Source organism: Actinia tenebrosa, unplaced genomic scaffold, assembly GCF_029948245.1.
Source record: "Actinia tenebrosa isolate PJP-AT-01 unplaced genomic scaffold, QUT_ActTen_1.0 PGA_scaffold5__44_contigs__length_20552954, whole genome shotgun sequence".
In the NCBI taxonomy this organism is placed as follows: Eukaryota; Metazoa; Cnidaria; class Anthozoa; order Actiniaria; family Actiniidae; genus Actinia; species Actinia tenebrosa.
The window spans coordinates 2,109,675-2,122,935 of record NW_028292582.1 but is presented as its reverse complement, the minus strand read 5'-3'; the positions used below and the strand labels follow the sequence as shown (position 1 = coordinate 2,122,935).

Genomic DNA, 13,261 nt, shown 5'->3' with positions numbered 1-13,261 from the left:
ATATTTCAAAAATGCCACTTGAAATCGCATTGCCGAGGGTCTCAGTTCCCCTAACTTTCTAGTTCCTCCCGCCTTCGGCCCCCGTTTGCCTCGTTTTTAGCCCCGCACTTGCAAATGTGCTGAGTGGCCCCTGATGTATTATGGGTAAACAGACAAGCTGCTCACGTTTTCGCGCGCATTTAGAATGCATATGATGGACCTTGACATTAAATTTGATATTAATAAAATAAATGCAAACAATTTTACTGACACATATATATCGAAAGAAGGTAAAGCTATGGCCTAATTTTTTTCGCCTGTCACTAGCTGGAACAATTTAAACGAAAAGCCTTGGAACCATACAACCAACGAACCTAAATGCTGGCTCAGAAAAATATGTGAAAGACACTTTCGTCATATGACCTCATGAACAAGAACTCCTCAATGAGACTATTGTCATATGCCAAGTGCTCAATTTCATTTTTTTCTCTCTTCTCCCTGTCCAAGAGGGTGTCACGTGATAGTCATCAAATTTCACTGTTTCCCGATAAATAAGAAAACCGGAAGTGATTTAACCGGAAATGTAGGTAGTTTTTGATTATTTTTTTTTTTAAATCAAAGAATTAAGAAATTAAAAAAACTAAAAAATCGAATAGCTGTTTTGTGTTCTTTGACTTTTGGTATATAACAAAACATTTCTTAATTGGAACTTCGGAAGAGCAGTGTGTTTCCCTCAATTGAAGTAAATAAGGTTTCAGTTAATTCAAACAAACTCCAAAGACAACATCAACAGTTATTTTATACAACTTTTAATGTTGTCCTAGTTGCTTGGCAAAGGTTATTGCTACATGGATTACTGAAGTATTTTCCATTTCTGAGCACGTCTCTCTCCGTATCGGAGGAAGGAGGAATACGCTTCGTCTTTCTTTAACGCATAACATAGATATTAGAATCTTCGTCATCGTCATCTTCATTACATACCATTTTGTTATCTTGCCTTTTTAAACTGCACTAGTAAAATTGGACGCTTGCCTTTGGGTCCGTCAAAACCATAAAAGCCTATCTGGTAGGGACTTACTCGTTTCCCTGACCCGCTAACTGCTGCATTTACAAGTAGACCATGATTGGTTGACCCGTTTTTAAACCAGGTTTTAAAAGTTTGTGTTATCATGATGGAGTGGTACATTAAGTCATTTCTGTCCCGACGTGCACCAGTAATCGGTAAGTAAGGGTTTGGCCCAGTAGGAAGGATTTGGTAGAAATTCAAGCTGTAGTTGGCGTACTTTGACTGGGACAGTTTATTTTTATGTATTATAAACTCTGCAGCTTTGATATCTTTGACTTGGAATGAAGGCCTCGTGATGTTGAATTTGATTATTGCCGCGCTGCTGCTATTGATATTAGTCGGCAAATTGCTTGTATCTAAAAAACAGAAAGGAATATTTCTTAATTATTTGATATCTGCAGAATAAAATTACTTATTAATAGGCTGGAATCGGTTGAGAAACCTGATGAGATAAAAGATTATTGGATAGGTATTGGGAAGCGATGACCGTGTTATTCAGTGGATATTGATTCGTACAAGAGGACTAAAATAGAAAGTAGAATACTAGTGATAAACAGATTCGTACAAGGCTCTCCTTTCAGAACATACAAACATGTCGGACATAGAGAGACAAATCACTACTCCACTGCGACCGGATTCCGACGACAAATTCATTTTTTGAGTGGATCTACCGGATAGATCGACAGGAACAGTTCATTCTGCGTTCCAGTGGCGATCTGGTGGCCACACAGGCAATCCATCTTATTCTTTTATAATAACACAGGTATAAAGACTATTAAAAAACAACAACAGAAAAACACAGGTATCCCAATCAAAGAGACTTCGGGTACCGTATACGTAACAGTTTGTTCCGTTGGCGATATACTTCACGCTAATGAAGCTAGTAAATCTGGCCATCCTGTTTTAAGGTGGTATTACACAAAACAAATTAGCATTTTGAAGTTGTCAAAATTCAAAACATCATTAATTGTAATCTTTAATCACTTCTTAATCATACAGTTGATTTTCTTAATTTGCCGAAATGGCTACATGGTAAATATTTCAGACTTGATATTTTTTGATTTGATTTGATTTGATTTTTATTTTATTTTATTTTATTTTATATTTTTATTTTTATTTATGAATTTATATAGCGAATAGAATTTATATTTTTTTCTTGTTTTTTAGAAATAACAAAGGAAATCTAACAATGTATGGTTCTAGGAGTCAAACCAGACAAAACTAAGAGATTTAAGAGATAAAAAGAAATAAAAGTTATTTTCTCTAACTTGTAGATTTTTGTGTGATATGTTTTTACTCGTTACCAAAATTAAATCTACAATAGTGAGAAAAACTCATCTTTTGTTGGTTTGAGTCCTAAACAAACTATTTAGAAATATTTTAGAACAAATTGTGTATTTCTTTTGTCAGTAGTCAATGCATTATTTGATTTACAATAACCACCGCTTTTTTCTCCTTCGGGTGCGGGTTAATTATTAACTATGAAAATATTTGGTTCACCATGACAATTTTTTTGTCAGTATGGTCTTCTCTATAACATGCAATAAAGTGCTTGTTGTTATGCTTTTTCAATAAAATGTTCACATGATTTGTATAATACCACCTTAAGTAATTGAAATCCAGAATATTATCAGAATAATGATAATGATAATACGATTAAATATAAAAAGTGACCGAGTTTTGCCCGCAAAGTAGTGCATGATATAGTGACTATAATACTATGATACCTTGTTCGCTATAGCGAATGAAAACTATTTTGCGGAGCGGATCAATAAATCTTGCGCTTTTATGATGACCATGCAGGTACGATAACAGTGACGACGATCGTCTGATAGCAGTAGATATTTCGTCAGTAGGCTTGGATAAAAACGTTGCAATACATAGGCACAACACCAAAATAAGGAGCATTTTCACTATAGGGTTGTTTCAACGAACCAAAGTAGATGAATTCCTTTAGCGATAGAGTAGCTTGTTTGATTTAGTGTATCTATAACTTCTCTTTTGTATTGAAACTCGTAACCGACGCATTGCCTAATTCACAGGTTGATATTTTTCTTCATACAATCATCTTTCCTCTCCATTACGTTTGCAAAACAAATGTATTTAAAAAATTAAATTTCTGAAGCGGTCTCTTTTGAGAAGGTTAGTATTCGACAGGTTCCTGTAAAAGCAGTTTTAGCAGTTTTATTCTACCGACTGATTGTCATTAATATTTCAGCACATTTCATCTAAACTCTCTGGCTAAGCTAACGGTTTTAGAGAGGAAAACTTTAAAATTGTAATTCGTAAGTGAATGAATAGTTTCTGCTCATAGAAACATTATAGAAATCATGTATAAATCATTTGTAACAGCGTGATGTCCGTGGCATGCGTGTATCCTATAGCGATGTCACTTGGTTGGACCAAATTGCTTGATATATAAAGAATGCATGACGTAATGCAGGTTATTGAACCAATATCTCTTTTTTGAGATCATTAGCTTGAATTCTTTCGATGATTATTCCCATTCCAGTGTTAGTGCGCCATGGCAAATGTAAAACAACTAAAATAGAAAGATTCTACGAGAAACTTCTAGAAAACTGATTCACTCAGTTCCAGTTGGCTTTTTGATAAAGCCTATTTATTATTTTATCAAACCATTAACTAGATTTCAAGCTGGTGGATTTCTGTCTGCCATGTCGTGACTGGTTTACACCTGTAAGCCACTTGAGCACATCTACGCAGGGAGCAGTACAAGTTACTTATTTTCGAATATCTCGGACATTTTTGATCATTGAAACCCATATTTCATTGAAAGACCACGGTACTAACGCACTCTGAGCTTGTGGTTGTTTACCAAGTCGATGTTTGGTCCAAGTTGGTGGAATTAAAACATAAAGGACTTAGCTGTAGTCTAGTCTGGAAAATGGACCATCAAATGTTTTGAACCCCAAAACTAATTGATAAAGAGAGTTCTTCATCTTTTTCGTTTCCGTATTGTCATTCTCGGTTACTTCAGTAATTCTATCGAACCCTGAATCTTTATCTCTGATTTAATCTAATTACTGGGATGAAAACCATACTATTTTTATGATAACACTTTACTAATCTAAATTTGAAATTAAATGATAATTACGTGGCACTCATACGAAAATTGTTTGTCGTACTGTACCCTTACCGTATTTTCCGCAGCCGTAGCTATGCGTTGAGGTTGGAGGCGATTTACTAGGGAATTAGTTACCGCCATTTGCATTGCTACGCGGCCACCCCAGACAAAAATACGTACTTGATGAGCACGTGTCTACTGCTGATAGATACACAGCAACATTTTTGAATCATGTATATGTAGAATATTCACTTGCAGGTATTCAGGGCTTAATATTCTCAGTTATCCCTTTAAAGGGCTCAAATACTGTCACTGAAAAATCAGTTTCACATCGCATCGGTGCTGTAACAATCGTTCATGAAGCGACATTGTTGACATGCTTCGTGTGCTAGAGCACAACACGCTAATTCATAAGTGGTCGTTTTGCGATAAATTCTTTCTAGATATTGCAAATACCTGAAACACTTTAATTAAACAACTTTTGCATTTTCCATGAAACCTGTGTGCCTTAAGATTGTTCAAAAAAAAAAAAAAAAAAAAAAAAAAAGACAGATAAAATTCACTACAAAAATGGCTGCGATTACCTTGTAGAAATCACTGAATCCTACCGAATCATGGTTTGATACGTTGGTCAAACGTTTCCCAGTCGATAAAAAGTCATAAGCAGTCGCAAACAGAGCAGCCAAGCTAACAAGCCAGTACGCGGGACTTCGGATAACATCGGCTATCCTCGCCATGCGCCGCTAGCTGTGCACGTGGGATCCGAAAGTAATCCGAAGTTTTACAACCCTTACACCGGGAGGAACCTTATGTCAGTTATATCGTATGTCATTTAACTATATTTTTCGCTAGTAAAATAGGATATGAAGTATATTTTGTCGCTCTCTTAGATCCTCTAGACAAAACCTGTTGACTATTCTTTCTTTCAAACATAGTTAATAATTTAACTATGTGTTAACTATGGTGATAGAGCCTTTTCTGTTACTGCTTCTAAATTGTGGAACTCCCTCGGCTGCCTTTCCATGAAAAATCATTTTGAAATCGAAACTGCATGAAAACTATTCTTTTTTAAACGAATAGCTTAATAAACAAATCTTATGATTATCTATCTAGTTAGCATTATTATCACCCCATTATTGTATGTTGTAATTTTTCTTTTCATATAGTAAATAACGTATTATATCATAAATACATTATATCTTTTTAATTTTATATATTTTAAACCTAATAAATCAATTGAATATTATTCATGTTCATTCCTTCTAAAATAAAGAACATTGAGTCTACATTATGCTCCTAGAACTGTTATTATTATTATTGTTGTTGTTGTTATTATTATTATGCTATTATTATTATTGTTGTTGTTGTTGTTATTATTACTATGTTATTATTATTATTATTGTTGTTGTTGTTATTATTACTATGTTATTATTATTATTATTATTGTTGTTGTTATTATTATTATGCTATTATTATTATTATTGTTGTTGTTGTTGTTATTATTATGTTATTATTATTATTATTATTGTTGTTGTTGTTATTATTATTATTGTTGTTGTTGTTATTATTACTATGTTATTATTATTATTATTAGTATTATTATTATTATTGTTGTTGTTGTCATTGTTATTATTATTATTATTGTTGTTGTTGTTGTTATTATTATCATTATTGTTGTTGTTGTTGTTGTTATTATTATTATTGTTGTTGTTGTTATTATTATGTTATTATTATTATCATTATTATTGTTATATAGATATATACATGGCGTCTGGAGGTGAGGACGTGTCTTCTAGCTCTGGGGTGCTTTTTAATTTTTCTGTTGTTAATTGACCCTGAAAGGAAATGTCAAGGAAAGGAAAACGAACGAAATGGACAGAGGGAATGAACAGAGATGTTTTAGAATGTAAGGAAAGAGCATTCGAAATAATATCTTCGAAGGATCCACCGCTTAACCAAAATGGCAGAAAGAAAGGCTACATTCAAATAATGGCGGAGCTATGGGAAGAGAAAGGCTATGGAAGCCTTGGTTTAACCGGCCAAAACCTGAGAGATCAAGCCTCAAGACTGCAAAACACACAGAATTGCTCTAATATGACGATTTTAACACAAGAAACCGAAGAAAATATCGAAAATATCGAAAATATCGAACAAAATGAGGACGAATATGCAGCTAATCAACCAAGACCGACACCGAATTTGCATACTAGTGTATTGCAATCCCCTGAGGCATTTCTCGACAAAGAAGGAAAAACCTCAAGCAAAATTCAGCCAAATCTACCTGACTTTGATGTGCTTCCCTCTAAAATAAAAGAGAAAAGTTGGGGGACCATAACTCAAGAACAGTTCTGTAAACAAATCCAGGACATCTACGATGAAATTGTTCATTTTAAACGAAATATCTTCAATATACCATCGGGTAAAGCAGGCAAGAATTTCATAACCGAATTGACGTATTGGCTAAAGCAATTCAATTCTAATACAGATCTAAATTATATTGCCTTGAAAGCCTTTATGGTGCTCCCAACGTTGATTCTACAAAAACCCTCAGCGACATCCAAAAGCAAGGAACACAGTGAGGCTATTGAACGGAGGTTGTCCTTATGGAGAGCGGGGGATCTATCTCTCCTGTTGAAAGAAATAAGGTTCATACAGAGCAGGTTTAGCAAGACGAGGAAAGCAAGATCTATGGAAGATATATCCAAAGTATTCGCCAATCTAGTTATGCAAGGAAAGCTATCAGCCGCTATAAAACTTCTTGACAGAGAGACATCTACAGGTGTCCTTACTTTATCACCCGAAGTCTTAGAGGAGCTCAAAGAGAAACATCCTTCAGCTGCTGGCATCGAAGATGAAAGCCTCTTGAATGGTACCCTGGAACCTAATCCTCATGCTATCTTTGACTTAATCGATGAACAAATGATCTACAATGCAGCAATGAGGACAAGAGGATCTGCCGGACCTGCAGGAATGGATGCCGAACTTTACCGAAGAGTACTCTGTTCAAAAAATTTTAACGCCGAAGGAAAACTACTGAGAGAAGAAATAGTAATTATGACCAGAAATCTATTAAAATCTTCATACCATCCAATCCTGCTAGAGAGCTACACCGCGTGCAGGCTCATACCTTTGGATAAGAATCCCGGAATTCGACCCATAGGAGTAGGAGAAGTTCTACGGCGAATTATCGGTAAAACAGTGTCTGCATTCTTTAAAGAAGAACTAAAACAAGCAGCAGGTCCCCTACAAGTTTGTGCTGGACACCGTGGAGGGGCCGAAGGCCGCTATTCATGCAATGAGCCAGATCTTTAGTGAAGAGGATACAGATGCAGTACTACTGATCGATGCAAGTAACGCCTTCAATCAGATGAACCGGTCAGTAGCCATGCATAATATCCGGATTACCTGTAAAGAAATATCCTTGTACGTAATTAATACTTACAGAAGCCCTCCCAGGTTGTTTATATGTGGTGGTGGAGAGATCCTATCTCAGGAGGGCACCACACAAGGCGACCCATTAGCCATGCCATGGTATTCGGTAAATACATCCACAATAATTCAAACTTTAAGAACTTTTATTCCTGATGTAAAGCAGGTGTGGTTAGCTGATGATTCTGCGGGAGCAGGAAGAATTGTCTCTTTATTTAATTGGTATAAAAACCTGGAACAAGAGGGCAAAAAGTATGGATATATTGTTAATGGGTCCAAAAGCTGGTTGATCGTGAAGTCGGAAGCTTTGGCTTTGGAAGCGAAACAGGTATTTGGAGAAGAGGTTAACGTCACAAGCGAAGGCAAACGTCACCTTGGAGCTGTTATTGGATCAAAGATTTATAAAGACCAATTTTGCAACGAGAAAATCTACAAGTGGAAAGAAGAATTACAAACCCTCTCAGAGATCGCAAGGTGCCAGCCACAATCGGCCTATATCGCATTTACAAAGGGATACAAATCCAAGTTTACATACTTCATGCGAACAATTGAATCTTTTGAGGACTATACTGATCCTGTTGATAATGTGATAAATGAAATGCTTCTTCCAACGCTTTTTGGTCAAACGGAACCACTACCTGAAGAGCTGAGTAGGCTTTTTACTTTATCCCCTGCGGAAGGAGGCTTAGGGATGCCTGCACTAAAAGAAGAGGCTCCACAGCAATATGCGGCATCACTTCTAATAACAGCTTCACACACTGAGGCTATTAAAACGCAGAGCAAAACGATGTATACGACCACAGAAGATGTGAAAAAACAACATCAATCACTAAAAGCTGAAATCTCTAAATCGAAAATGGATGAAATTGATGCAGCATTACCACCTGACATACTCCGTCAAGTAACCCAAGCAAGAGACAAAGGAGCAAGCTCATGGCTCAATGCGATACCAATTAAAGAACAGGGACTTACTTTGAATAAACAAGAATTCCGAGATTCTCTTTGTCTGCGTTATAATATACCGTTATCGGGTTTACCAAGTACCTGCGCTTGTGGGACAACCTTTTCGGTAAGCCATGTACTATCTTGTAAAAAGGCAGGATTTGTTGCACAAAGACATGACAATGTCCGTGATCTACTTGCCATACTTTTAAACAAGGTTTGCAACAACTTTCAAAAGGAGCCACAGCTTATCCCATTGGATGGCGAACAATTTAATCTAAAATCTACTAGCACAAGTCAGGATGCAAGGCTTGACATCAAAGCTGGATCGTTTTGGGCACAGGGAGTAACTGCATTTTTTGATGTAAGAGTATCGCATGTTAATTCCAAGAGCAACCAAAACAAATCCACTTCTACAATCTTCAAGGATCAAGAAAGCGAAAAAAAGAGAAAGTACCAGCAAAGAGTAATCGATGTCGATATGGGAACTTTTACGCCCTTAGTTTTTGGTACAAATGGAGGGATGGGGGCAGAATGCCAGATTTTTCTAAAGCACCTTACTGAGAAATTAACCAAGAAGACAGGGGACACATATGCAAGTACTATAACATGGATTAGAACTCGATTATCTTTTGAAATGATGAAGTCAGTACACATGTGTGTCAGGGGGACAAGAACCCCTTTTTTTAAGGACAATGAATTATTGAATGACTTTAATCTTAACGCCAATGTAGCGGAAATTTAGAAATATTTAGATTTTAATAATAAATGTATAGTTTTAATATAGTATTATTTCAGTGTGAAGAGCTGGACTCGTGTTTTGAGCTATTAATTTATTTTACAAATATGTTTTCATAGATAAATAAGTAAATATTATATAGATTTGTTATTTTATATTCATAATCTCTCCTTTTTTGTTTTATTATTATTGTTATTGTTGTTGTTATTATTATTATGTTATTATTATTATTATTATTGTTGTTGTTGTTGTTATTATTACTATGTTATTATTATTATTATTATTATTATTGTTGTTGTTATTATTATTATTATTATTGTTGTTATTATTATTATTGTTATTGTTATTATTATTATTATTGTTGTTGTTATTATTATTATTATTATTATTGTTGTTGTTGTTGTTGTTATTACTTCTTCTTGTTGTTCTTCTTCTTCTGTTCTTCTTCTTCTTGTTCTTCTTCTTCTTCTTGTTGTTGTTGTTCTTCTTCTTCTTCTTGTTGTTGTTGTTGTTCTTCTTCTTGTTGTTGTTGTTCTTCTTCTGTTCTTCTTCTTCTTCTTCTTCTTCTTGTTGTTGTTGTTCTTCTTCTTCTTCTTCTTCTTCTTCTTCTTGTTGTTCTTCTTCTGCGCCGGACGTGAGGACGTGAGGACGTATCAACTAGTCCTCCGCAATTTTTTATTTATTTTTACTTCTTATTGAATCCAATGCACTATGTCAAGAAAACCAAAGCGATTGAAATGGACGGAGGAAATGAATAGCGATGTTTTAGAGTGCAAAAGAAAAGCAAACGAAATAGTTTCATCGAAAACTCCACCGTTAAATGAGAACGGCAGGAAAAAGGGTTACATTAAATTGATGAAGGAACTCTGGGACGAGAAAGGATATGGATATCTTGGTTTAACAAGCCAAAACCTACGAGAACAGGCTTCAAGACTGGATAAAATGCAAGGATGTGCCGCGGATAGCATTATAAATTTAGATAAAGAAGCCAAGGACGATGGTGAAGAAGAAGACGAAAGTCAAAATGCAAATTTCGCAATTTTGAACTCGAGCACGAATTTGCATACGGTGACAGCAACGCTATTCCCAAAGGAACCAGGGACTGCTGAGCATAACACGACTATTAACGAGTCATTCGAATTTCATACCATCGTGCCAGGAAGCCTACCAGCATACAAAGCCACCAACATACCATCCACGTTTAATTGGGGTCGAAATAGTAATGGAACAACAATAACAGTTATGACATCAACCATCACTAATGCATACGATGAAATCACAAAATGGCGGAAAAATACCTTCCTTGTTCTATACGGTAAAGTAGGAAAAGATTTCATCGATCAACTAACAATGCATATAAATGACTGGGACAATGGGTCAGATAAGCAACATATAGCTCTAAAGGCAGGATTTGTTCTTCTAGCGGTAGGGCTACAAAAACCAAGTCAGAAATCTAAAGCAAAAGAGCACAAAGAATGTTTGATGAAGCGGTTGGCTTTGTGGAAGGAGGGAGAAATAGACAAACTTGTACGAGAAGGACGAATGATCCAACGTCGTCTTGTAAAGTTTCAGAAAGCTGATACACCAAACAAAGCAAAAATCTTTGCAAAACTCATCATGGAAGGTCAAATAAACTCGGCTTTGCGTTACCTTAGCGAGGATGATTGTAAGGGTGTGTTACCATTAACAGATGATGTTATGATGCAACTTCAAGAAAAACATCCAAAACCACAAGAAGCAAAGTTAGGATCACTACTATTCGGACCAATTGAAGATGTCCCAGACTCTTTATACCAACAAATCAATGGAGAAATGATCAGAGAAGCTGCTTTGAGAACCAAGGGATCAGGCGGCCCCTCGGGCGTGGATGCCCTCGGCTTTAAGAGAATTCTTGCCTGTAAGTCATTCAAAAAATCAAGCGCAAACCCGTGTGATGCCCTAGCTACCTTGACTAGGAGATTATGTACAGAGTGTAGTGACCCTCATACTATTGAGCCATTACTAGCAAGTCGGTTGATCCCATTAGACAAAGGTGGTGGTGCAGTTCGACCGATTGGTGTCGGAGAAGTGATCAGAAGAATAATCGGGAAGTGCGTGATGAAGGTGTTAAAACAGGATGTCATCGATGCCAGTGGTTCACTCCAGGTCTGCGCAGGTCATAAATGCGGAAGTGAAGCAGCGATTCACGCAATGCATAATATATTCGAAGCTGATGATACAGATGCTATATTGCTCATTGACGCTTCAAACGCGTTCAATGCCTTGAATAGAGCTGCTGCTCTGCACAATATCAGAGTACTCTGTCCCACCATAGCAACCTACGCAATAAACACATACAGAGAACCAGCGCGACTATTCATCACAGGAGGAAGAGAATTGAAATCAGCAGAAGGTACCACGCAAGGTGACCCTCTGGCCATGGGCCTCTACGCAATCAGCCTTCAGCCATTGATCATGCATCTAAATATCTCTAGCTCTGCGCAGCAATGTTGGTTTGCTGATGATGCGAGTGGAGCTGGGTCTCTAGAGGAATTAAAAAAGTGGTGGGATGCATTGAATGAGGCTGGACCAGACTTAGGATACTATCCTAATGCATAGAAATGCTGGCTGATCATAAAACCAGAGAAAGAAGAAACCGCCAGATATGTCTTTGATGGAACATCAATCAACGTCACCACGCAAGGACACCAACATCTAGGGGCTGTGCTTGGTTCAAGAACATATCTTGAAGAATACGTGAATGGAAAAGTGGAAGGCTGGATAAGTCAAATAACAAGGTTAGCAGAGTTTGCTAAATCACAACCCCAAGCCTGCTACGTAGGGTTCACCTTTGGTCTAAGACATCGATGGACATACTACCTCAGAACACTACCAGATATTGAAGATCCACTAGAACCACTAGAGCGTCCTGTAGCGGATGTGTTAATACCATCAATTACAGAACACAATTGCACACCGATCGAGCGAGATATTCTGGCATTGCCAGTGCGGATGGGGGGACTTGCATTTACAAACCCAAGTCAGGTCGCAGCCTCAGAGTACGCAACGTCAATCAAGACAACTGCTCCACTTGCTGAACAAATAATATCTCAAACGCATAAACCACCAAATGACACTACAATAAGAAAATTGCAGCAAAATGCACGTAAGGAGAAAGATGAAAATCTACGTGAATTGGTAGAGAATTTGAAGAATTCCTTACCCCAAAGGACAAAGAGAGCTGTTGAGCTTTCTACAGAAAAGGGCGCATCTAATTGGCTGACGGTAATCCCCATCAAGGACATGGACTTCGATTTGAACAAAAGAGAATTCAGAGATGCTATCAAACTTAGATACGACTGGGAAATCACTGACAGCCCATCGGTATGTGTGTGCGGGGATTTGTTTAATGTGGACCATGCTATGATCTGTAGACGTGGCGGATTTGTTATTCAGCGCCACAACGAGCTGCGCGATCTTGAAGCAGAACTGTTGAGCATGGTCTGCAATGACGTTAAAATAGAAACAGTACTTCAAGAAGTTACAGGAGAAATCCTGACCAGAGGTTCTAATAAAGCTTCTGATGCTCGCCTTGACGTTCATGCACGTGGCTTTTGGGAAAGGCAGAGATCTGCATTCTTTGATGTTAGGGTGTGTCACCCAAATGCAGAGTCCTACAAAGACCTCACCCCCCAGCAAATATACCACCTGCATGAGAATGAGAAGAAGCGCAAGTATGCTAGCAGAGTCTTGGAAGTTGAACAAGCGACTTTTACGCCATTAGTATTCACTACAACTGGAGGTATGGCAGATGAGTGTAGAAGATACCACAGTAGGCTCGCCGAACTAATTGCCAACAAGAAAGGAGAAGATTATGCCACCACTGTATCCTGGATACGAGCAAAGGTTTCTTTCTCCCTTTTGAGATCAGCTCTTCTATGCCTTAGGGGCTCAAGAACCACAAGAAGATTATTTAGGAACATAAAGGACATAGACTTGGATGTTGAGACTGCAAATGCAGCAATTAACTAAATACTTAACA

The 13,261-nt window shown here is 37.2% G+C and overlaps 2 protein-coding genes and 1 pseudogene across 2 annotated transcripts; 2 read left to right on the top strand and 1 right to left on the bottom strand.

The window, feature by feature from the left end:
* Positions 1-772: 772 nt before the first annotated feature.
* On the bottom strand, positions 773-3,129 carry LOC148906303 (uncharacterized). The gene is made up of 2 exons (XM_089038330.1): positions 2,773-3,129; positions 773-1,401 (listed from the first exon to the last, which is right to left on the bottom strand). Exons 1-2 carry the CDS (start codon positions 2,951-2,953, stop codon positions 968-970), a joined length of 615 nt encoding a protein of 204 aa, XP_088894456.1. The 5' UTR covers positions 2,954-3,129; the 3' UTR covers positions 773-967.
* Positions 3,130-5,907: 2,778 nt separating this feature from the next.
* Positions 5,908-9,246, top strand: LOC148906302 (uncharacterized). Its single transcript, XM_089037738.1, has one exon. It carries the CDS (start codon positions 7,426-7,428, stop codon positions 9,244-9,246), a length of 1,821 nt encoding a protein of 606 aa, XP_088893864.1. The 5' UTR covers positions 5,908-7,425.
* Positions 9,247-10,433: 1,187 nt separating this feature from the next.
* LOC116299180 (uncharacterized) lies at positions 10,434-13,243 on the top strand (annotated as a pseudogene).
* The last annotated feature ends 18 nt before the right edge of the window (positions 13,244-13,261 follow it).

Bases quoted from the DNA above. Each gene is read 5' to 3' on its own strand.
- LOC148906303 (XM_089038330.1), bottom strand. From the start codon at position 2,953: ATGCTCCTTATTTTGGTGTTGTGCCTATGTATTGCAACGTTTTTATCC. The intron at 1,402-2,772 runs GTATCATAGTAT...TCTGTTTTTTAG, and splicing joins CATTCGCTATAGCGAACAAG to ATACAAGCAATTTGCCGACT.
- LOC148906302 (XM_089037738.1), top strand. From the start codon at position 7,426: ATGAGCCAGATCTTTAGTGAAGAGGATACAGATGCAGTACTACTGATC.